This window comes from Ictalurus furcatus, chromosome 13 (genome assembly GCF_023375685.1).
Source record: "Ictalurus furcatus strain D&B chromosome 13, Billie_1.0, whole genome shotgun sequence".
NCBI classification, from domain to species: domain Eukaryota; kingdom Metazoa; phylum Chordata; class Actinopteri; order Siluriformes; family Ictaluridae; genus Ictalurus; species Ictalurus furcatus.
Genome location: NC_071267.1, coordinates 983554 through 1006361, shown reverse-complemented (window position 1 = coordinate 1006361; position 22808 = coordinate 983554). Strand labels below are relative to the sequence as shown.

Here is a 22808-nt window from a genome sequence, read left to right as displayed (position 1 = left end):
GTGTGTGTGTGTGTGTGATGTCTGAAGCCAGCCTAAATGTGCCAGATATGTTTAAAATAAAAAATCAATCATGTTGACGCTTTTGTGAAATGAAAAAGTCTGTAAAGAACATATATATAATATATATAGTATATAAATATCAGTATATTGCATTATATATTTTGCTTTGCACGTATAAGCACGAATGCACAGCAAGATGTGGACTGCAATAAAAAGATAAAGTTTGTAATAAAGCTTTGTGGATTTTTTGACGATCGTTGATTTTGAAATGATTTTTAACAGCCTCAGATGTTTTAGCGCCCCTTCACCTCTCCGGAACGGTTCCACAAATAAACTCGTTCGAAATAAAACAGCTGGAGATGGAGGTTCTGCCAATGGGAGCTCACCGCACCGCGGACGATATTCATGTCCTGGACGTTGAACCTGCAGGAAATCACGTTTATGACATATGTTATGCTTTTAATCACCACTGTAGCACATTTAGCCTGGGGTCCTGAATTACTGCACAGAATAATTACATGAATAATACAAATATATAATAATATACAAAATAATAATAAATAATACAAAAATAATTCAAGCACAACGCTGCTGAGTTCTGGATCGTGATTGGGTCAGAAGGTGTTGATTAGTTCTCCGTAACAGCAGCTCTGACAGTAGTGTTATCGTTTCTATAGTAACAGCTCGTTTATACACGCCACATAAACATTAAAAGGAAAGTCCATTAACATGGAAGGAGTCTCCAGTGTCGGTGCTTTGTAACAGTCTGGACAAAGGAGTTTATAATAAAAGTTTTATAATAAGTTCAAATTTAGGAATAATAAACACTTCAGGACGTGCTGTTTATAGTAAAATAGTCCACCTTGGGGTGGACACCTGGTCATCGATTATTTATTTATTTTTTAATAACAGCACGTCATGTCATGTTTTCTATCTCACTTAATACCATGAGTTTAGGATTTCAAGGAAACATCACTAGACCTCACTACAGTTCTGATCCTGGTCTTGATTTATATCTTAACTCCAGAACGGCAGATTTCTGGACCTGACACCATACGTCTCGTACCAGTCGTCGCTCTCTTCGTCGTAGTACTCGCAGTTGGATGTGGTGCTTTCGTCGCTGTAGCCGCCAACCACGTACAAGCGGCCGTCCATCACCTGGAACAAGAAGAGGAAGAAGGCGGCGTCATGGTGAAGAGGTACATGACTAATTTCATTAATTCATTCCAGTACTTGGAGTTAGGAAGTCTGATGGATCCAGCCTCGGTAAAAGACACGATAAATTAGTTAGCCATGTGGTGTTTGGTGCGTTACCTCGACGCCAATGTTCCTTCATGGGTTAAACATGGAGGCAAGCATTCTCCAGGAGTTGGTATGAGGGTTGTAGGCTTCGACGCTCTGCAGAACGTTGGCTCCATCACAACCATCTGTAAAACCATACATCTTATCTCGATCGATGTGCATTAATAAAAGAACACAAACCGTGCTAACAGAAACACGCCTGCTTCCCATCCTTTACAGAGTGATTACAGACACTTCACTGACTCTCAGCGCTGGAAGTTCTTACCGCAAACACTCGGTTGTTCAGAGCGATGACGCCCACGACACGGCTTTGGATGGGCATCGGTTTGATTTGCGTCCACTGATCGTAATGAGGGTCGAAACACTCGGCCGTGAAAAGGCACTCGTTTCTGTTGAGTCCTCCACAGATGTAGATATAAAGGAACCCAAAACCAAGAAGGTTCTGGGTGTTTCCAGTTCAAACTTTCAGGTTCCCTCAGGGACTGTAACATTTTAAATAATGTTTATTTATTTATTTAATTGGTGCAGTCGTGTTTGGAGCAGCTCTGAGAACTCGACTGGTCTAGAAGATACTAAGGACTGACTTGTACCTTGTGTTGTACCCACTGATACCTTCATGTCCACCATGAAGCTAACTGCAGGTCATGATTATCTACAGCGCTATGCGTTAACCGGCCTCCAGGTGAACACTCATTGGTTGGCAGAGAAGAAGTCTGGAAAAGTATAACTCGGTGGTAAAGATCAGTGAAAGTGTGCACATTTCACTCTTATCTTGGCCAGTAAGGTCATAGACCGGAACTTCTAGAATTCCAGCATTCTTAGAACCAGCTCACGCCATAGTGAAGGATCTCAGAATCAACGGTAGCTTCTCATTTATTTATTTATTTATTTATTTATTATTGAGGGACATTGTTTTATATTTATTATTATTATTGCTGTACTTTTTATTTATCGGAGAGAAGCCTGTGAAATAAACCCTCTGCTTTACGTCACTAAGCTGTGGCCTCAAACTACACGATTTCATGATTAGTGTTTAATTTAAGTTTCCCAACATCAAACACAGTATATTATAATGACATTGATGTTATAATAAACCCGGAAGCACCACATTCACCTGTCTGAATACATTACAGAACTTTACATCTTTTATTTTTAAAGAAAGAAAGAAAAAGAATTCTCATTGTTTTAACATACAGCACGCCATGTTTCCTCTCGCTGCAATCAGACTAAACTCTTGAAATGCAAAAGAACTAAACAAAAATAATAAACTAAACAAAAATAATAAAGAAATGTTATATACAATTATAGAAATGCATTACTTATAATACCTTTCCAGCATCACTCTTATATAATATGTCATCTGATTTATGTGTACTGAATATAAATATAAACTCTGAGCATCCAAAAGATGCAATAAACGGGTTTTATATACATATGGCTTTCTAATAACAGACTATTGTGTTGTAGATTCAGGTGATGAAACATGATTCAGATGATTAAACAATAAAATAAAATGTCTCAAAACAGGTGATAAATGAATAAATCCAATCATATCTATATATATCTAGCAATTAGATAATAAAAACTATTCTACAGGAGGCGCAAACATGAAAACAAGAAATTCACATTTAAGTGTCACACAAAAGATCGTAAAAAATATTTAAATACAACACATTACAAGCATCTTTAAAACAATCCCTGGGCGGCTGTGGCTCAGGTGGTAGAGCGGGTTGTCCACTAATCGTAAGGTTGGTGGTTTGATTCCTGGCCCACATGACTCCACATGCTAAAGTGTCCTTGATAAGACACTGAACCCCAAGTTGCTCCCGATGGCAAGTTAACGCCTTGCATGGCAGCTCTGCTACCATTGGTGTGTGTGTGTGAATGGGTGAATGAGACACAGTGTAAAGCGCTTTGGATAAAAGCGCTATATAAGTGCACCATTTACCATTTAGGTGATCAGACAAGTGCGTTCAATCTGTTCAGGTCATGGATGATGTCCTTTCTTCTCAGCGTGATGTAGAGATACACCCGAGTGCTCCAGAACACCAAACCGCCGTACGTTCTGCTTTTCTAGATGCGCACACAATCATTGATGATTCATTAATCTTTTCATTTCATATTTCAGTAATAACACCTGGAACAATCTTGTGTTGTTGTTTTCTTCTTACCTGCTAAGACCCTGAGGGCTGAGCTTCAGGAGCCAGATTCTCAAGTTCACGTTCATCACATTGTGGAGGTGAGTCCTGCGTTTGTATGAAGTTTAATGTAAAAACGCACAAGTTAATGATGTTAATCAGTTTTTTATTCCGTGTTTAATATTACACCGTGACGTACTCACCCTGTGTTTCTGTTTACACCCACACGATCGTCTCAGCAAGTCAATGTTTTTTATAACGCTGTAAAAAACAGAACAAAAACGATCATATTGTCTATCTAAACATCTATATATTCATGTTCCTCAACAATACTCACGTACTCTTCTCTGTTCCTCTTCCCTGTGTGTGATGGGGAAAAAACGTGACAGTGTTTTAGAACAGAAACTGGTCGTGTTTAGAGCATGCACAAGTACTAAACCGATCCGGATGTAAATAATCCGAGTGAAGTGTCTGATCTAAGGGATATATTCAGAGTCAGAGACTTTATTTCTGTTACTGATACGACAATAGAATGAGAAAAAGTACACAGAGCAGCTACATCAGATCACACACTGTGCTGTGTTTGTAGATTATACTTACAGAAAGCAGATATTTGTAAAGCAAGGCAGCACACAGCAAAGACGCATTCAGTCAGTAGGAGAACGACGCGCAGATCCACTGTACGCTGGCCTTTTCCTATTTATAATCATAATTGGGAAAGAAAAGAAATTGTAGTTCTGTATGTATATACATTAAACTGGACTGGTTTCAATAACATTTTTCTGATTACTTTAATGTCAGTAATTTCACACTAATGTTTTTACCGTGATGAGTTTTTGTAGTATTATTATTAAAATCATGGACTATAGAGTTCACTCACGCGCTTTTAGGATCAGCTCCATTAATAACACAACCGCGTTCACAAGAACCACCACCACTGAGCCAAACATGAACACAACCAAATGGGACAAACCTGTAACACAAACACATGAGGATTAGACAAAACAGTCACTTTTCTCTTAACTCCGTGTGTTGTTTTATAAATATAGAATAACGGTATTTTATGGCCTGAATGTAACTCGGATATATCCTGACTGAGACAGAAATATCTTCATACTTTGACAGAAAATAATTTAGTACTTGCGTTGCTGTGTCCCAGTGTTTCTGGAGTCAGATTGTTCATCTGTGGTGATTAAAGTGAAATCAGTGAATTTATATGAGATCTGTGACAATAGAAACGAAACCTGTTCCCTTCTGTGTAATCCAGTACACGTTTTCCAATTCCATATAAATAACAATGCACTAGTGGCACCCCAAACCTGCACAGCAGTGGTAACTGAAGCTGGTCAAAATCAGACCCTTTCAGCAGGACATTCACAACCATGCACATGGACGCCACATTTCTAGCTGTCTAACCCATTACATTACTCATAACTACTGAATGATAAAACCACTTGGAATGATTAGATACAGCGGTGCAAGGACCATTCAAGATGCTTTGGCCAAACATCTCACAGATGCAATACTCCAGAAATGTGCTTACAGAGGCCACAGTATGAAGCTCTTGGGGTTTTCTTTATATCTCTGAGGATTAAACGGTCTGAACTTGGGCTGAATTTGCTGGAGCGCACACTCCTGAGAAGAGAAGGCAACTGTCTTGAAGGCTCTCCATCCTTCTCACTGGAGAATGGTGAATTTCAATTATAACCCTTCCCAGTCTGATTAGCAGCAACAAATCTCTTCTCTGAGGTCATGGCTGATGTCCTTTCTTCTTGGCATGATGTGCTCCAGAACACCAAACTGCCATAAGTTCTGCTTTTATAGAGGTAGTCACACTTCTTGATGTTTTTTTATTTATTTGTTTATAGAAGTTGGTGAGGACCACACAACTGTTATTTAACTCCTGAAAATAAATAAGAATAGAATTGAAGGAGGGTGTACTTTCTTTTTCCCCATGGCTGTAGTTACAGTAAATGTTGTGGAACATTCATGAGAACAATCTCCAGGACAGAGGAGTTTCCCATTTCTGGCTTCTTTTATATATTTTTCTCTTTATCTTCAAGATGGTAAGGGAATGACTGTGTACAGCTCCTATAGAATACAGTGGATGTAAAAAGTTTACACACCCCTGTTAAAATGGCAGGTTTTTGTGATTTAAAAAAAAAATTAAACCAGGATAAAATCATGTGAGAACCTTTTCTACCTTTATTGTGAAATTTTAACCTATTAATTAAAGTGAAACACAATAAGAATCCTTTTAGGGGGAAAAAGTAATAAATAATCTGGTTGCATAAGTTTGTATACGCCTAAACTAATACTTAGTTGAAGCACTTTTAGATTTTATAACAGCATTCAATCTTTTTGGGTAAGAGTCAATCAGTTTGATACATCTTGACTTAGCAATATTTTGCCATTCTTCTTTGCAAAAGCATTCTGCACAGCCCTCTTCAGGTCACCACGCAGATTTTTGATTGGATTTAGCTCTGGACTTGTTTTGATGAAGCCATTCCTTTGTTGATCTGGAGGTTTGCTTTGGGTTGTTATCAAGTCTTCTCGGCTGGCATAGAGGTGATGATGGTTAGGAAGTGGAGGGTCCAGGAGGCAGTTGACCAGGCTGAAACTCTGCTGTGACATAGTGTGCTGGTGGGCACAGTGGTGTCAGGACATGCAGGGCTTGGCTGGATCCAAAGACCTCGATACGACAAGGCCCGGGGAAAGGACAGATGTCGACTAGTCCATGAAGAAATTCGAGCAGAGGTGGAGGAAAGATGCATCAGCAGGATGGTGGGGATGTGACAACAAGGGGCGTGGACTCGCTGGGAACAGGTAATTTATTGAAAGATCTTGTGCTCAGAGTTGTGGAAAGCGGAGCCACATCAGATCCAGTTCCTTATCCAATCAGTCTATAATGTCCTCCCCAGCCCAACCAACCTCTTTTCCTGAGGCCTGATAGACACCACTGCATGCCCTCTGTGCCAAACAAGAGGATCCCTCGAGCACATATTAAGTTGCTGCCCTGAAGCCCTGGGAGAGGGACGTTATCAGTGGCACCACGACCAGGTGCTAAGGGTTATTGCAGAAGCCATCAGCACGGGGATCTCTCTCAGTAGACACTGGCAGCCAGCACAGCGCTTGATCGCATTTGTTAGGGCTGGAGAGAAATCACCACGGAGCAGGAACCCAGCAGGGGGACTTCTGGCAACAACCCGGGACTGGCAGCTAAAGGTCGACGTGAGAAGGCAGCTCAAATTCCCAAAAACCATCACCACGACCACACTTGGGCCTGACATGGTCCTGAATGGAAGAGGGGCAAGTACAAGGAGTTGGCAGGTAAATGAGACAGCAGAGGTTAGAAGACCCGCTGCTTCCCCATTGAGGTTGGCTGCATAGGGTTTGCCTGGGTTGCCCAGGCAATTGTATATGATGTTGAAAGATCCGTAACACCCGATGACCCCAGGTTACATCACAGATGATGTGTCTAGGTTGCACCTGCAAGGTGTGTGTAATATCATGCTGAAAGGTGAAATTCCTCTTCATCTTAAGTGTTTTATCAGAAGCCCTAAGGTTTTATGCCACAGCTACTCATTATTCCCTCCACCCTGATTAAAGCCCCAGTTCCAGCTGAATAAAAACAGCCCCGATGTATGATGCTGCACCACCATGCTTCCCCGTGGGGACGGTGTTCTTTTCATGATGTGCTGTGTGTTTGTTTTAGCCAAACTTATCTTTTGGTATTCTGGGCAAAACATTAAACTTTGGTCTCATCAGATCACTAGACATTATTCCACATGGTCTTGGGAGATTGGATGTTTCTTTATTTATTTATCTTTTGGTTAAAAAAGGCTTCCGTCTTGCCCCCCTACCCCATAGCCCATAACATAGATTGTTGTCACATGTAGGGAGCAACCAGTACTTGCCCGAAAATGCTGTACATCTTTTAATGTTGCTGTAGCCGTTTCCCCGGGTCTTCTCATCAATTTTAGAGGGACGTCCTGTTCTTAGTAATATTTTCTTACTGTAATAAAATTTTCCCCACTTGCTGATTATTGTCTTTACAGTGTTCCATGGTATATCCAATGCCTTGGAATTGTTTTTGTAACCCTCTCCTGATTGATATTTTTCAGCAATGAGATCTCGTAACTGCTTTGCTTTGTAAGCTCTTTGTGGTCCAGGGCTTTTCCAGATGGATGTTACCAAGAAGATGTCAGGAGAATCCTATAGGAACAGCTGGACTTTATTTGGGGTTAATCAGTCACTTTAATTGATGTCAGATGTACACTAATTAGTATTTAACACGAGTTTGAATGTAATTGGTTGATTCTGAACACTACCACTTTCCCAGTTATAAAAGGATGTGCACACTTATGTAATCTGAGTTTTGGAAGTTTTTTTTTTTTTCCCTAAAATGATTCTTATTGTTTTTCACTTTAATTAGCAGGTTAAAATGTCACAATAATGGAAGAAAAGGTTAAAATGTTAATATCTTAATATGTTAATAAAATGTTAAAATGTCACAATAAAAGTAGAAAAGGTTCTAACATGATTTTATCTTGAATTCATTTTCTTACATCACAAAAACCTGGAAATTACTGACTGTTATACAGCACCTACTCGATACTCCTTCCATAAATGTTAAAGAAATGTCTCCTAACAGAAAACCATATCAACCATATCAACAATTACAACAACATCGACAATACCAATGAAGCTCCACTTGTGAACGAGCTATTACTACAGAAACAATAACTTTCAGTATTGCAGTGAGTGCATTAATATAAACATTTATGTTACAGTCATAAATACTCAGGTCCGTACTGTTATAGAAAATGAATCAACACTTTCTGATTTGAGAATTCACCTGAGTAGTGGTCTAATTATTGTAACTAACCTCTGATAAAATAAAAATTATTTTACTGTTATTCAGGTAGTGCAGGTCTTATGTATGCTGCTTAATATAACACTTGATGTAAAAAAAAAAAAAAAAAAAAACCCAACATTTTATTTATTATATTTTTAAAAAATATTTTACAATTAGACATCTGTGAAATCCAGTGATAAAAGCTCATTTTCTTTTGTTGTAAAATTTCTGTTTAGTTTTTAATTAAGTTTGAACCACTTTCTTCGAATTGATCTGAATGGATTAGTTTTTTAATCGTGCTATTAAAATAAAAAGTATTTGAAAAGGATGAGAAAAGTAATGAATACCTGATGAATACTTTATATCTATAAACAGTGTTATCGTATTCAAGATGTGGAGGAATGCAGTCACACGGGTCAGCATGTCACGCTCTACAAAGTGAGAAAGACACATTTTTACACAAGTGCAATCACGACAGAGTTACTGTATAAACAATTCACCACAGAATTGCAGTAAAAACACTTTGAAAGATAAAACACATGGTCGTGATTTTGTACTGGATTATTCTTACCTTCTTCCTCTTGGCTTCCTGATTAACTATTTAACATTTATAACTTCTTGTCATATCTCAGTCCAGCCATGACTCAGTTTCCCGGGAAACACCGCTTACAACAAACATGGCTGCTGAGGACTACACTTCCCACACACGCATGCGCTCACCTTCCCCAGAGTTCTAATCAGACACAACTGCAGCCAATCACAGACACACTCTCACAACAGCACTTGAGAGACTTTGGATGCATACAGACTTTGCGAAGTAAACGTTCAGTTGACTTGTTCTCTACCGCTATCCAAGCCTTATCTCTCGTGTTTTGACAAAGTGACTTTGACCAGTGTTTACGTCCCCGACCTCGATTTCTGCCTTGCCCATCTTTGTTTTGTTTGCCTGATCGCCTGACCTTTGCTTGTTTGTCAACCACAAACTTTGTTTATTTCCTTTGGATTATTCTGCCTGACTCTGTCACCCGTATCTGCTTCCGTCTTCAACCACAGTACGTGGTAGATTACTTCGCCTTCCTATGGAAGCAGCGGGTGATCCATTGTGGCTGAAGGCCACAGTAGAATGATTAGCAATCAGAAACAGCTAGCCAACCTGACTGAGCAAGTGGCTAGGCTAGCTCAAGCCGCGCCGGTCGCTACACCAACGCCTGCGCATTTTCCTCCCATACCCACGCCGGAGAAATATGCCGGGGATCCGGCGCGCTGTCGGGTTTTTCTCCTCCAGTGCTCCCTGTTTTTCTCGAGCTAACCAGGAATGCCGGAGAGTCTGAGAATTATCCATTTCATGGAGCTGTTGACCGGGAGAGCGTTACTCTGGGCCATGGCTGAATGGGAGCGGGGAAACAGCACCATCGCTTCCCTGGAGCAGCTGACGGATTGCTTTCGGATCATCTTTGATCACTCTCCAGACAACAAGGAGACAGGGGAGGAACTACTTACCCTAAAGCAAGGGACACGCTGCGTTGCGGATTATGCTTTAGAATTTCGCACTGTTGCTGCTAGGAGTGGATAGAACCAACCCACTCTTAAGACTAAGTTTTGCCAGGGATTGAACCCGGATATAGTGACAGAGCTTGCCTGTCGCGATGACCAACTAACCCTCGATTCACTCATTAGCCTGGCTAGCCGCCTAGTTCACCTGCTACAGAGCCGCTGCCCAGTACGCAGCGAGGCTGCGGTTGCAGTGCAAAGTCTCCCGGCTTAACCCATGCAGCTTGGCCCTCTCAAGCAGCGCAGACAACGGAACGGCCAAACCACATCAGCCAGGGGTGAGTTTGGGTCCTTCAACCCAGAGCGTATCTCAACCTGCATTTTTGCTACCTGTCATAGTGGAATACTCAGGACTGTCTTGTACTTTAGAAGCGCTGATTGACTCAGGAGCAGCGGGGAATTTCATTGACCAGACCACCGTACAGCAGCACAACATCCCTGTTCATCCCCTAATCACACCACGTCGGATTCAAGCCATTGATGGGGCCACTCAACATCCAGACCAGCGCAGTCCATCAGGAGAGCATGGTGTTTTACGTCACAGTGTCCGCCAGACATCCAGTGGTCCTAGGCCTCCCCGGTTAGAACAACACAACGAAGGTATTTCATGGACTCGCAAGGAGATCACACACTGGTCCCCCCACTGCATAAACCATTGTTTTCAGACATCGGTGATCACCCTAGCGACCACCTCCATCGAAAGCCTGGATAAAACTGCCACAGTCCACATTCCACCCGAATACCAGGACCTCAGCGAGGCATTTAGCAAAGAAAGGGCTAGTGGATTATGACCTCATCGGCCCTATGACTCTGCCATAGATCTGCTTCCAGGAATTAAGCCACCCCAAGGAAGGGTTTACCCATTATCACAGACTGAACAGAGAGCTATGGAGGAGTACATCCAAGAGGCACTACAGCAGGGTTACATAAGACCTTCTACGTCCCCCGCCTCTGCAGGATTTTTCTTTGCGGAAAAGAAGGGAAAATGGCTCCGACCATGCATAGACTACAGGGGTCTTAATCAGTGCTGTATCAAGTATCGCTACCCTCTCCCGTTAGTACCACTCGTCCTAGAACGACTTCGTGCTGCCACCATCTTCACAAAACTGGACCTCCGCAGTGCATACAACCTGGTCCGGATTAGAGAGGGAGATGAGTGGAATACGGGGTTCAGCACCACCTCCGGTCACTATGAATAACTGGTAATGCAGTATGGGCTCTCTAGCACTCCCTCAGTTTTCCAGTGCTTAATAAACGACGTCCTAAGGGACATGCTGGGACGTACCATGATCACGTACATCGATGATATCTTGATCTATTCCAGTTCCAAGGAAGAGCATGTTCACCATGTCCGGAAAGTCCTGCAGAGACTACTCTAGCACCAGCTTTATGTTAAACCCGAAAAATGCGAGTTCAATAAGGACACCATTTCGTTTCTGGGGTACATCATCAGCCCTGAGGGGTCACCATGGACCAAGTTAAAGTGAAAGCAGTAGTAGAATGGCCCACGACTGCAACTGTGAAAGAGCTACAGAGATTCCTGGGTTTTGCAAATTTCTGAGATTTCAGCTCTATAGCACACCCACTGACATCCTTATTGAAAGGAAAACCCAAACGCCTGCCATGGAATCCAGCTGCCCAAGCAGTACTAGATCAGCTCAAGAAGGCCTTAACACCCGCCCCCATTATCAAGCACCCAGACCCATCCAAGCCATTCGTGGTGGAGGTCGATGCATCAGAGAGGAGCGTAGGAGCCGTCCTCTCCCAGCGTTTCGGAGAGAAACTCAAGCTCTATCCTGTGGCATTCTTTTCATGAAAACTATCACCAGCAGAACGAAACCACGATGTGGGCAATAGCGAACTCTTGGCCCTTAAGCTAGCCCTGGAAGAATGGTGACACTGGCTGGAGGGGGCTACACACCCCTTCATCATATTCACCGATCACAAGAACCTAGAAAATCTACATACCGGCAAGAGGTTATCACCCCGTCAAGCCTGATGGTTACTATTTTTCACCAGGTTCCAGTTCACCCTGTCGTATAGACCCGGATCCAAGAACACTAAGGTTGACGCTCTGTCTTGTCTGGACAGCACTGAGGTTCTGAGGAACCACGAGAAGTGCATCATACTCCCCTCCTGTATTATTAGTGCCCTGGAGTGGGAGCTGGATCAAACACTAGAAAACATTCCTCAGTCACAGGTTCCAGCAACATGCCCTTCAGGAAGACGATTTGTGCCTGAGCGGTACCGAGAGGAACTAATTGTCTGGGCCCACACGGTGGTTGCCACAGGTCACCCAGGTGCACAATGCACCTACCATCTGTTGCAGGAAAAGTACTGGTGGCCAAATATGGAGAGAGAGATACACGGTAGTGGCGTCATATTTATCTTGTGCTCAAAGTAAAGTTCCACGGACACTCCCGGCCGGCAAGCTCAAGCCTCTACCTGTACCAGAACTCCCATGGTCACATATCACCATTGACATTGTTACAGACCTACCTGAGTCCCAGGGTAACACAACCATTCTGGTGACGGTGGACCGATTTTCGAAGTCAGTAAGGCTCGTTCCACTACACGCCCTGCCCACCACCTTCAAGACAGCCGAGTTACTATTTCAACATGTATTCAGGTACTTCGGCATAGCAGAGGAAACAGTCAGTGACCGAGGACCGCAGTTCACACCCAGGGTATGGTCTAGTTTTATGGAAAAAATGGGGATCACAGTCAATCTCACGTCTGGTTATCATCCACAAGCCAACTGCCAAGTGGAACGAGTCAACCAGGAAATTAGCCAGTTCCTTAGAACATTCTGTGCCTCAAACCCAGAGGATTGGAGAAGATTCCTCCCTTGGGCCGAATATGCACAGAATTCGCTGCGTCACTCAGCCACAGATCTCACACCATTTCAGTGTGTACTAGGTTACCAACCCCCACTGTTCCCCTGGAATGCGAACCCCACAGAATCACCAGCAGTGGATCTGTGGTTCCAGAGGAGCAAACAGGTCTGGGCCAACACACACCAGCCACTTAGACAGACAGCACACACCTACATGCGCAAAGCTGATCGCCTCCGCAGCGAGCATCCACAGTACCAGCCCTGGTTGTCCACCAAGGACTTGAGACAACCACATGGCTGCAAGAAACTCACCCTAAGGTACACGAGGCCATTCAAAGTCTTAAAACAAATCAATGAGGTCACCTATCATCTGGAACTACATCGACACAGTCGCATATCTCCCTCCTTAATCGGGTGGGAGGGCTACGGGCCAGAAGAACAATGCAAGGTTCCGACGCAAGACATCCTGGACCCGCAGCTCTGTGGGGGGCGGACGGTTCCGGGGGGTGTTTCTGTCATATCTCAGTCTGGCCACGACTCGGTTTCCCGGGTCACCGCTTACTACAAACACCACTTACTACAAACATAGCCGCTGAGGACTACACTTCCCACACACGCATGCACTCACCTTCCCCGGAGTTCTAATCGCGCACACCTGTAGCCAATCACAGACACACTCTCACCACCGCACTTAAGAGACTTTGGATGCATACAGACTTTGTGAAGTAAACATTCGGTTGACTTGCTCTCTGCCGTTATCCAAGCCTTATCTCTCGTGTTTTCACAGTGACTTTGACCAGTGTTTACGACCCCGACCTCAATTTCTGCCTTGCCCTGCTTTGTTTTGTTTGCCTGATCACCTGACTCCTGCCTGTTTCTCGACCACGAACTTTGTCTATTTCCTTTGGATTATTCTGCCTGAGTCTGTCATCCGCATCTTCTTCCGTCTTCAATCATGGTACGTGACACTTCTTTTGTACATGAAACCATGCAAGGACGATCCAGTGGAAAAGTATCTCCTCTACCAGTAAACAGTAATGAAGCAGGACTGGTACTTACCTTTCACATTATCCACAACGACATAATGGACGTAGATCGACACTGATGCACTTAGAACCTCCAGGATCATCATCAATGATATCCAGAATAAAACTGCAAAAATAAACAAGTGTTTTTACATAGTTCACATAATGCATCCCTCACTGGTCTTACTGAGGTTATTAAATCTGCTGCACACTCCGTACCAGGATTTCTGTACTGCAGTGTTAGCGCAGTGCTAGCAAGCTACTTAACTGTTAATACAATACCCAAATCTGATGGAATATACCATCACAAGCATGGTTTTATTCCTCACTAACATTATCTAAGTTTTCCAGCCAGAGAGAAGTTAACCGTTTACACCACATGTATTATATTACAAATTAAATTCAAACACAATTTACAATCAATTTAAAATTACATATATCATGCATTTTATATGAACACAATCAAAAGTGAAATGTGTTTCGAATCATGTACATTTGTGAAAATAATACATTTATTAATGTTAACATTTTAATTCACTGTATTCCTGACCAACACACAAAGTCTATGTAAAAGTTTTTAGGAATGGAGTTGTGTAATCAGTTAATGTCACGTATCGTGACGGAGCGGAGATAGGACGGGTGCAAGTGCAGTATGAACAGTTGTATATTTTAAAAGAGGGACAGGCAGACAAATCCAAAACGTGATCCAAAAATGTAATCCAAAACAGGCACAGGTCAGGCGATCGGCAAACAGGCATACACAGGGTTAAACATGAACCAAGGTCGTGGTCACGGAAAACAGGGTCGATAAACAAAACGGGAAACATGAACTATGACGAGGAACTGGGAGTGGATAATCCAGCATGAACTAACTTCAAACATGGACCGTGACTATGACTACTAAACGAACTAATCTAACTCTATGATAATCTTCCACTTTGTGTGCTGGGAGGCGCGCGGTATATATGTGGACATGATCAGCGTCTAAACTGCTAGCAGCTGAGGGCAATACAGACATACTTGAAATCCCGGCCAATGACAGAACAGGGAGGAGACATAACAGAAACATAAACAAAACACACGTGTCCAGATGTCACTACTGTCAACAATGGAAAAGCAGGTGCTCGCGCATTTGCGCTTAGAGCACGCTGCTTCAAGGGGGAATCATGACAGAACCCCCCCCCCCCCCCCCCCCCAAAGGCACTCCTCCCGGAGTGCCATGAGTCATCCCATTTCATTGGCGGCCCCGGCCCCCTGGGCTGAATGTCCCAAGCAGAGCCAGGAAACCGCACGGTGTTCTTGGCGGCGCAGGGAAGCGGAGCGACATCCCTAGCTGAACAGGGAGGCAGAGTAACGACCACAGCCGGGCTGACGGGCTGAGCGAAGTCCTCGGCGGAGCATGAAAGCGGAGCGACGACCACAGCCGGGCAGGCAGGCTGAGCGAAGTCCTCGGCGGAGCATGAAGGCAGAGCGACGACTTCGGCAGAGCAGGGATGCAGAGCGACGTCCTCGGCGGAGCATGAAGGCAGAGCGACGTCCTCGGCGGAGCAGAAAAGCAGAGCGACATCCTCGGCTGAACAGGGAAACAGAGCGCTTTACTCAGCAGAGCAGGGAAGCAGGGCGACGTCCTCGGCAGAGCATGAAAGCGAAGCGACGTCCTCGGCGGAGCAGGGAAGCGGAGCGACGTCCTCGGCGGAGCAGGGAAAGCGGAGCGACAACCACAGCCGAACAGGTAGGCAGAGTGACAACCACAGCCGGACAGGGAGGCTGAGCGACCTCCACAGCCGAACAGGGAGGCTGAGCGACAACCTCAGCTGAGCAGGGAGGCTGAGGCTCTGAGGTGACCATGTGAACCTTGGCCATGAGCAGACCTTGGCTGTGCGTGTCAGCAGACTCGGGCGTGAGCAGACCTTGGCTGTGCGTGTCAGCAGACTCGGGCGTGAGCAGACCTTGGCTGTGCGTGTCAGCAGACTCGGGCGTGAGCAGACCTTGGCTGTGCGTGTCAGCAGACTCGGGCGTGAGCAGAACTTGGCTGTGCGTGTCAGCAGACTCGGGCATGAGCAGAACTTGGTTGTCCCTGTCAGCTGACTTGGGCGTGAACATAACTTGGTTGGTTAGGTCATCAGACGTAGACATGAGCAGAGCTTGGTTGTTTGTTTCAGCAAACTCAGGCGTGACCAGAACCTGGTCGAACGGTTCTTCTGACTCTGGAGTGAGCATAACTTGGTGGTTCAGGTCATCAGATGGGAACATGAGCAGAGTTTGGTTGTTTGTTTCAACAGACACTTGGTTGTGCATGTCAGCAGACATGGATGTGAGCAGAGTTTGGTTGTCCGTGTCAGCAGACTCGGGCTTTGGCAGAACAGGGTCGGTAGACTTGGGCGTGGGCTGAACTTGGGCGACCGGGTCGGTAGACTCGGGCTTGAGCAGAATGTGGTCGGCTGTGTCGTTAGACTTGGGCGTGAGCAGAACTTGGTCGGCCATTTCAGTAGACTCGGGCGTGAGCAGAACTTGGTCGGCCGTTTCTGTAGACTCAGGCGTGAGCAGAACTTGGTCGGCCGTTTCTGTAGACTCGGGCGTGAGCAGAACTTGGTCGGCCGTTTCAGTAGACTCGGGCGTGAGCAGAACTTGGTCGGCCGTTTCAGTAGACTCGGGCGTGAGCAAAACTTGGTTGGCCAGATCAGTAGACTTGGGCTTGAGCAGAACTTGGTTGTTAGGTTTAGATATCAGCGGAACTTGGTCAACTGGATCAGCAGGCTTGGATGTGACATCAGGAACTTGAGACTTGACTTGGACTTCAGAGACTAGAGACTTGACTTGGACTTCAGAGACTAGAGACTTGACTTGGACTTCAGAGACTAGAGACTTGACTTGGACTTCAGAGACTAGAGACTTGACTTGGACTTCAGAGACTAGAGACTTGACTTGGACTTGGACTTCAGAGACTAGAGACTTGACTTGGACTTGGTCCTCAGGGACTGGAGACTTGACTTGGACTTCAGAGACTGGAGACTTGACTTGGACTTCAGAGACTGGAGAATTGACTTGGACCTCAAGGTTGAGCTCTGGTGCTGGAGCCTCCTTGTTGACCTCTAGCTGGAGCTCGGCAGGTGAGCCCACCTCGTGGGTCTCAGGTTTGAGCTCTGAGGTCGCCAGGTTCACCTCCGGCTGGGGCTCAGGTGCCGAGACCTCCGACGGGCGCTCCGAGGTCACCCTGTTGACCCCGGGCTGGATCTCTGCACGGGCTCTCCGGTGGAGTTTCTTATGCTCCCGCCAGCTGCTCTTGAAGCATTCCTGAGAGCAGTAGAATGCTTCCTGGAGACCCAGTTTTTTTGCAGGTAGGGCATTGTAGCTTGGTCTCTCTCCTGCAGCCCTCAGACATGCATGTCGGTGCCACCTCCTCCACGCTGGCTGGAACCTGAAGCGGATCGGTGGAGGCTGACCTGTCAATCCCCTCATAATAGAGGTTAAAGGGCAGGTCAGGCTGGGGCTGTCCATTGACTCTCCACCCCAGTAAATCCAGACCATGAAGCTGCCCTGGTTGCGTGAACTCCTCCATAAAAAGTTCTGCAAATTGAGTGACATCCTGCAGGGCAGAGGACCCAGTGCTCACCAGCTGCTCCGCCCAGTCACGGGCCGGTCTGCAAAACCTGGACACCAAGAACCCGATCCACTGTCTCTTAGTAGGCTTGGGATACGCCAGGCTGCAGAAATATTCCTGGCAGCTGAAGAGAAACTCCAGCGGGTAGCTCCCCAATCCCGCTGTCTCTGGCGGCAGTTCAACGGCGTACCGCTGAGGGAACTGCACGGACAAGAAATGCGGCCAGTAATCGGAACGTTTCCCGATAAGGTATTGTCCTGCTACTCCCATTCTATCGTGAGGTCTCCCCTGTCCTCCTGCTGCATCCATGTTATGGCGGAAGATTCTGTCACGTATCGTGACGGAGCGGAGATAGGACGGATGCAAGTGCAGTATGAACAGTTGTTTATTTTAAAAGAGAGACAGGCAGACAAATCCAAAACGTGATCCATAAACGTAATCCAAAACAGGCGAAGGTCAGGCAATCGGCAAACAGGCATACACAGGGTTAAACATGAACCAAGGTCGTGGTCACGGAAAACAGGGTCGATAAATAAAACGGGAAACATGAACTATGAGGAACTGAGAGCGGATAATCCAGCGTGAACTAATTCTAAACATGGACCGTGACTATGACTACTAAACGAACTAACTCTAAACATGGACCGTGACTATGACTACTAAAAGAACTAATCTAACTCTACGATAATCTTCCGCGTTGTGTGCTGGGAGGCGCGCGGTATATATGTGGACATGATCAGCGTCTAAACTGCTAGCAGCTGAGGGCAATACAGACACACGTGAAATCCCAGCCAATGACAGAACAGGGAGGAGACATGACAGAAACATAAACAAAACACACGTGTCCAGATGTCACTACTGTCAACAATGGAAAAGCAGGTGCTCGCGCATTTGCGCTTAGAGCACGCTGCTTCAAGGGGGAATCATGACAGTTAACTGTTATCTACACATATAGAGTTTTAAACAATGTAATGTCTGGACTGAAGATAAAATAATATACTTATGAACGAATATTACATCAAATGTAATGTTTGACTGGAAAAAATTAATTATCAAAAATGAGTTAAATAAAGAATTATATAATGTACTTACACACACGATTGCAATAAAAATAACGGCGAAAACAAATCCATGCCAAAAACTGAAATACTGCAAAAGCCTGATATCCTGAAAAACAGAGAATGTTCATTACATTAATACAGCACTTTGTTTGAGAAGGTTCAGCTTTAATCTGAAATTATTATTTGTGTTTGTAATTGTGCTGATGAAGCTAATATGCTCCAGGCTCATCACACACACGACTAAAACTGAAATCTTGTGGGATGAGACTGATTTTAAGGTACTGTATGTAAGTGTTAGTAGGTCTGGACAATGAGGGAACAAAATATAGAGAATATGTTTAAATATTTAAAATATCTAGAATTTAAAAGTGTACATTGTGTGTAAAATCAATTACATTACATTTTATACATGCAGTCTAAATGTTAGACTTTAGGATAAGACGTGCTTGGGAACATATAATAGTACATTTAACGAAACATACATGTCAATGAAGTATAACATTATCTGCAAAAAGTGGTACTTACCAGGATAAACTCCATATATCAATATAATAAACACTATTCGTAGACTATTGTTGAGTTCTGTAAAATAGTAACTTATGTTTGCTTGTTTTTGTAGAGTCCTTCTACAGCATACTGTATTGGAAAATAGAGGATCATTAAAAGGTTATTTCAGAGGTCTGTAAGGCATTTTTTAAAAGAACAATAAATAAAAACACATGAATGGTATTTATATTCCAGGTATTATGACAGCTACCCAAAACAAAAGGTAACATTATAGTTATACACCAGTGCTGTTATTCCAGTATAAGGACCCGTGTAACTACGATTTATTAATATGAAATATTCATTTCATCACTTGCTGCAGGTTAACAAATTTAAACAGTTAATTAATGTCAAAATCTAAAGTTTTTTAAAGGAAATAAATACACAGATGTTAAACAGGATATTGTCAGCAGGGATGTTATTTTAGAAGTTATTTTAGAATTATACACAGAGGCATATCTCAGTTATCCTCGATTTTGATCTTGAACTTGAGTAAGGAGCAGGGGTACTGTAAATTTCCACAAAAAAAGGTAACTGATTAAGTCTGTGTGAAATTGTTTAAAACATGTAATAACATTTCTGGAATCTATCTGTACATCAATTCTATAATGTAGCAGTGATTTACCTCTGTCTCTCTCTTGCTCTCTCTCTTTCTCTCTCTCTCTCTCTCACACACACACACACGCGCACACACACACACATTAAGAAATGTTTAATATAAAAAAAATAAATGCTTGAAACACCTACCGATAGCGATAACATATAGAATATACAGAAGAGTACAAAGTGGCCACGGTAGCAGAAATATCAGAAGAATAATTTTCCCTTCAGTGTCTAGTCTATTCCAGACATCCACAACAATAGCTAGACAATAACAAAAGCAAAAAACAATGTTAGTATATATTACACAAATACATACAATTCTTTGTAAACAAAAATATGAAACGCTTTGCTTAGAGAAATGCAGAAGTAAAAATATGTAAAGGAAATAAATAATGTATTAAAATTAAATATTACAATTTGCGGTAGACGTTATCACATCAACTGCAGCAAGAAGCCTTAATAATGAAGTTTAAAGTTTTACTCAGATGAAGCAAACTGCACTGGAGGAGAGCTGGAACAATTATAATCCAGTCACATATATAACAGCAGTCACATTCAAACAGCTCTGTCTCGTTCTTTTTTAATAGAGCACAATCAGACCTGTGCATTTAAAATGACTTCTCTACCCCAAGCAAGGGGTTAAACCAAAGTAATATCATTTTCCAAGATGTGACAAAAGATAATAGACCAAGATGCTGATACGAATAATTACCTCCTGACAATGTGTCACGATCTCGCCGGCAGATGGCGCTGCGGCGACGACGTGCACAGTCAGCTGTATGTACGATAAGACTTTGGTTACAATGGACATGTGCACTTATTTTGGTTTTTGTTCTGTCCCCGCCCTGTTCAGTTATTGGCGGAGGTGTGAGGGTGTGCTTTGAAGTGTTACCAGCTGTCAGCAATTAAGGTAATTGTGACTGGTTATTTAAACCCCTCGCTTTGCTACGCATGTCGGGCAGTATTAGAGTAAAGACGGATAAGAGTAATGGTGCCAGGTGGTAATGTTTTCATGCTCTGTCTAGTTCCTTGTTCCTTGTTCCTTGTTCATGCCATATTTTAACGAGTGTTTCCTGCCAGAGTTAAATGAGTGTTTCATGTCATTGTAAGACGAGAGTTTCATGACATAGTTAACCACGAGTGTCACTGTTAAATGATAGTTGCAGGTCATAGTTAAACGAGAGTTTCATGTCATAGTCTTGTTTTGTGTTTTATGCCTCATTTCTAGGTAAATGATAGAAGTTTCAGTTAGTTAAAAGTGGTAGCGTTTCCATGCCCTGTTTAAGTTCATGTTTCGTGTTTCAGCTCTTGGTTTATGTTTAGACCTTGTTTCCTGCCTCATAATACCTTGACTTGAGTGTAAATAAAGACCTTAATCCTGCGCTTACTTCCTGTTCAAGTCTCGTTTCGTAACACAATTACTTTAATTTGCATCTTAGAAATAAAAAAATTGAGACTAATTATTTTTTATCTTTCCAAAGACAGTGGAAACACATGATTTTCAAATCATTTTAATTTCTTAAATTTTTACTTTATACAAGAATGAAATAAGATCTTGCAGATGGTAATGGTTTGATACTCACATGAATAAGCAACAAAATTTATCACTGCATATTGTAGTGGAATTGCCAAGCGTTTAATTAATTGACGGTGATAATCTGCAATATAATAAGGACACAATATGTAATGACTAGGCCAGTGTTTCATAAATCCCACATTTATAACACATTCCCAGTTTCAAAACTGGGTACTGGATAACTAAAGTAATCCTAAACACTGATGACCTGCTGCAGGTGTTTCCTGAATGTATCACAGCCAATAAAGAAACTGTTTATTGGCCAATAACCCACTGAGTTTAATACGACACAATAGTGTCTCTTTATTGAATTACTATTACTGTCAATTATCCAATTCATGCATTTTCTGTACTGCTTATCCTACAGGGTCGCAGGGAACCTGGAGCCTATCCTGGGGTCATGGGGCACAATCACACACACATTCATACACTACAGACATGATTGGACAGGCCAGTCAGCCTACAATACATGTAGAGAATGTATTGGGGATACAGCATGGGGAGAACATGCAAACTCCGCAGACACAGGGCTGTGGCAGGAATCAAACCCCAGACCCTGGTGGAGGTGTGAGGTCAACGTGCTAACCATTTTATTTTTTAAAGATGTTAATGGCACCTCTGAATTAATTTCTTTCATGTCTCCTCTTTGGCAGTACAGCGGTGTGTTCTCTATCATAATACTGGTGGAGATGGGGGAGACAACAAGGGGTTGTGTAACAAACCAGGACTGGAGGCGGGATGTAGGTGCAGGAGCAATGTCTTTATTTATAAACAACCAAACAAACAAACACAGGGAGCACGGTCTACTGACTATACTCAAACATGGGATACCTAGCTACGACCGCTAGCATGCTACAATGTTAGCACATACCGTCATACTCTTTAGACATAACTTAACTTGAACCAAATAATACTGCGTGACATGTGCACACAAGGGGTTTAAATGACAAACACAATCAAAACTAAACCATGGACACCTGGGGCAAATCAAAGACATCTTCAAACATAACCCAATACTCAAGCAGGAAGAAAACAAACCAAAACAAAGTCACGTGTCCACTTGGAAGCCACGCCGCAATGCCATCTGCCGGAGAGGGGTAACAGGTTGAATGTCTTTAGGTCACAACCATATCCACAGTTCTGTGGGGGCACGAGTGAGGTATCATCATGTTGTCCCTCAGAAACAAGATTCTATTACGCCAGCCACCTGACATGTCAGTGATGTGCCGATAACTCTGAGAATGAATTTAGGATTAGGTTCCAGTAAAACCTGAGCCTTGCCCCATAGAAACTGCATACATGATGGATTTACCAGCATGGTTATCAGCGTGGATGTCACTAATGCACTTTGCTGAAGCCAGTTCCAGCAGCATCACCATATTGAAAGAAAGTGCTTTAAGATCTAACTGATCCAGAGGATCGAACAGCGGTTCTGATAATACATCCAGCACCACAGCCAAGTCCCTTGGAGTGAAAGCTTTAGACTGTAGTGGAGTCGAGGAACCCCTTTCATCAATCCTGTTCCCCAAAACTACATGGCAGGTATTCCTTAATGGTGGAGAGGGCTTTGCCCTTATCTAGCAGTTCCTGTAGAAACGGGACACTGGAAAGCAACTGAGCCTGAGGCTGTGCACCGCTCCTCAACCAGACGCCATTTGCATTTATAGTCTGATCTCATAACTGATGCTCTCACATTCTGAATGGTTATGAT

At 43.4% G+C, this 22808-nt stretch overlaps 1 protein-coding gene and 2 long non-coding RNA genes across 3 annotated transcripts in view; 1 reads left to right on the top strand and 2 right to left on the bottom strand.

Moving 5' to 3' along the window:
• Positions 1–22808, top strand: part of LOC128617195 (7-methylguanosine phosphate-specific 5'-nucleotidase-like) — a 144282-nt gene that overhangs the window by 1807 nt on the left and 119667 nt on the right. Inside the window, exons 2-4 of the mRNA XM_053640244.1 lie at positions 1028–1199; positions 3289–3360; positions 3482–3541. Of these exons, the coding sequence (XP_053496219.1) occupies positions 1104–1199; positions 3289–3360; positions 3482–3541 (228 nt within the window). The 5' untranslated portion in view covers positions 1028–1103. The remainder of the gene's footprint in view (positions 1–1027; positions 1200–3288; positions 3361–3481; positions 3542–22808) is intronic.
• Positions 1039–1664, bottom strand: LOC128617210 (uncharacterized). Its single transcript, XR_008387545.1, has 3 exons — positions 1568–1664; positions 1315–1427; positions 1039–1158 (listed from the first exon to the last, which is right to left on the bottom strand). It is a non-coding gene; the product is annotated as an uncharacterized LOC128617210 (long non-coding RNA).
• LOC128617204 (uncharacterized) lies at positions 2453–3699 on the bottom strand. Its single transcript, XR_008387540.1, has 3 exons — positions 3644–3699; positions 3474–3548; positions 2453–3375 (listed from the first exon to the last, which is right to left on the bottom strand). It is a non-coding gene; the product is annotated as an uncharacterized LOC128617204 (long non-coding RNA).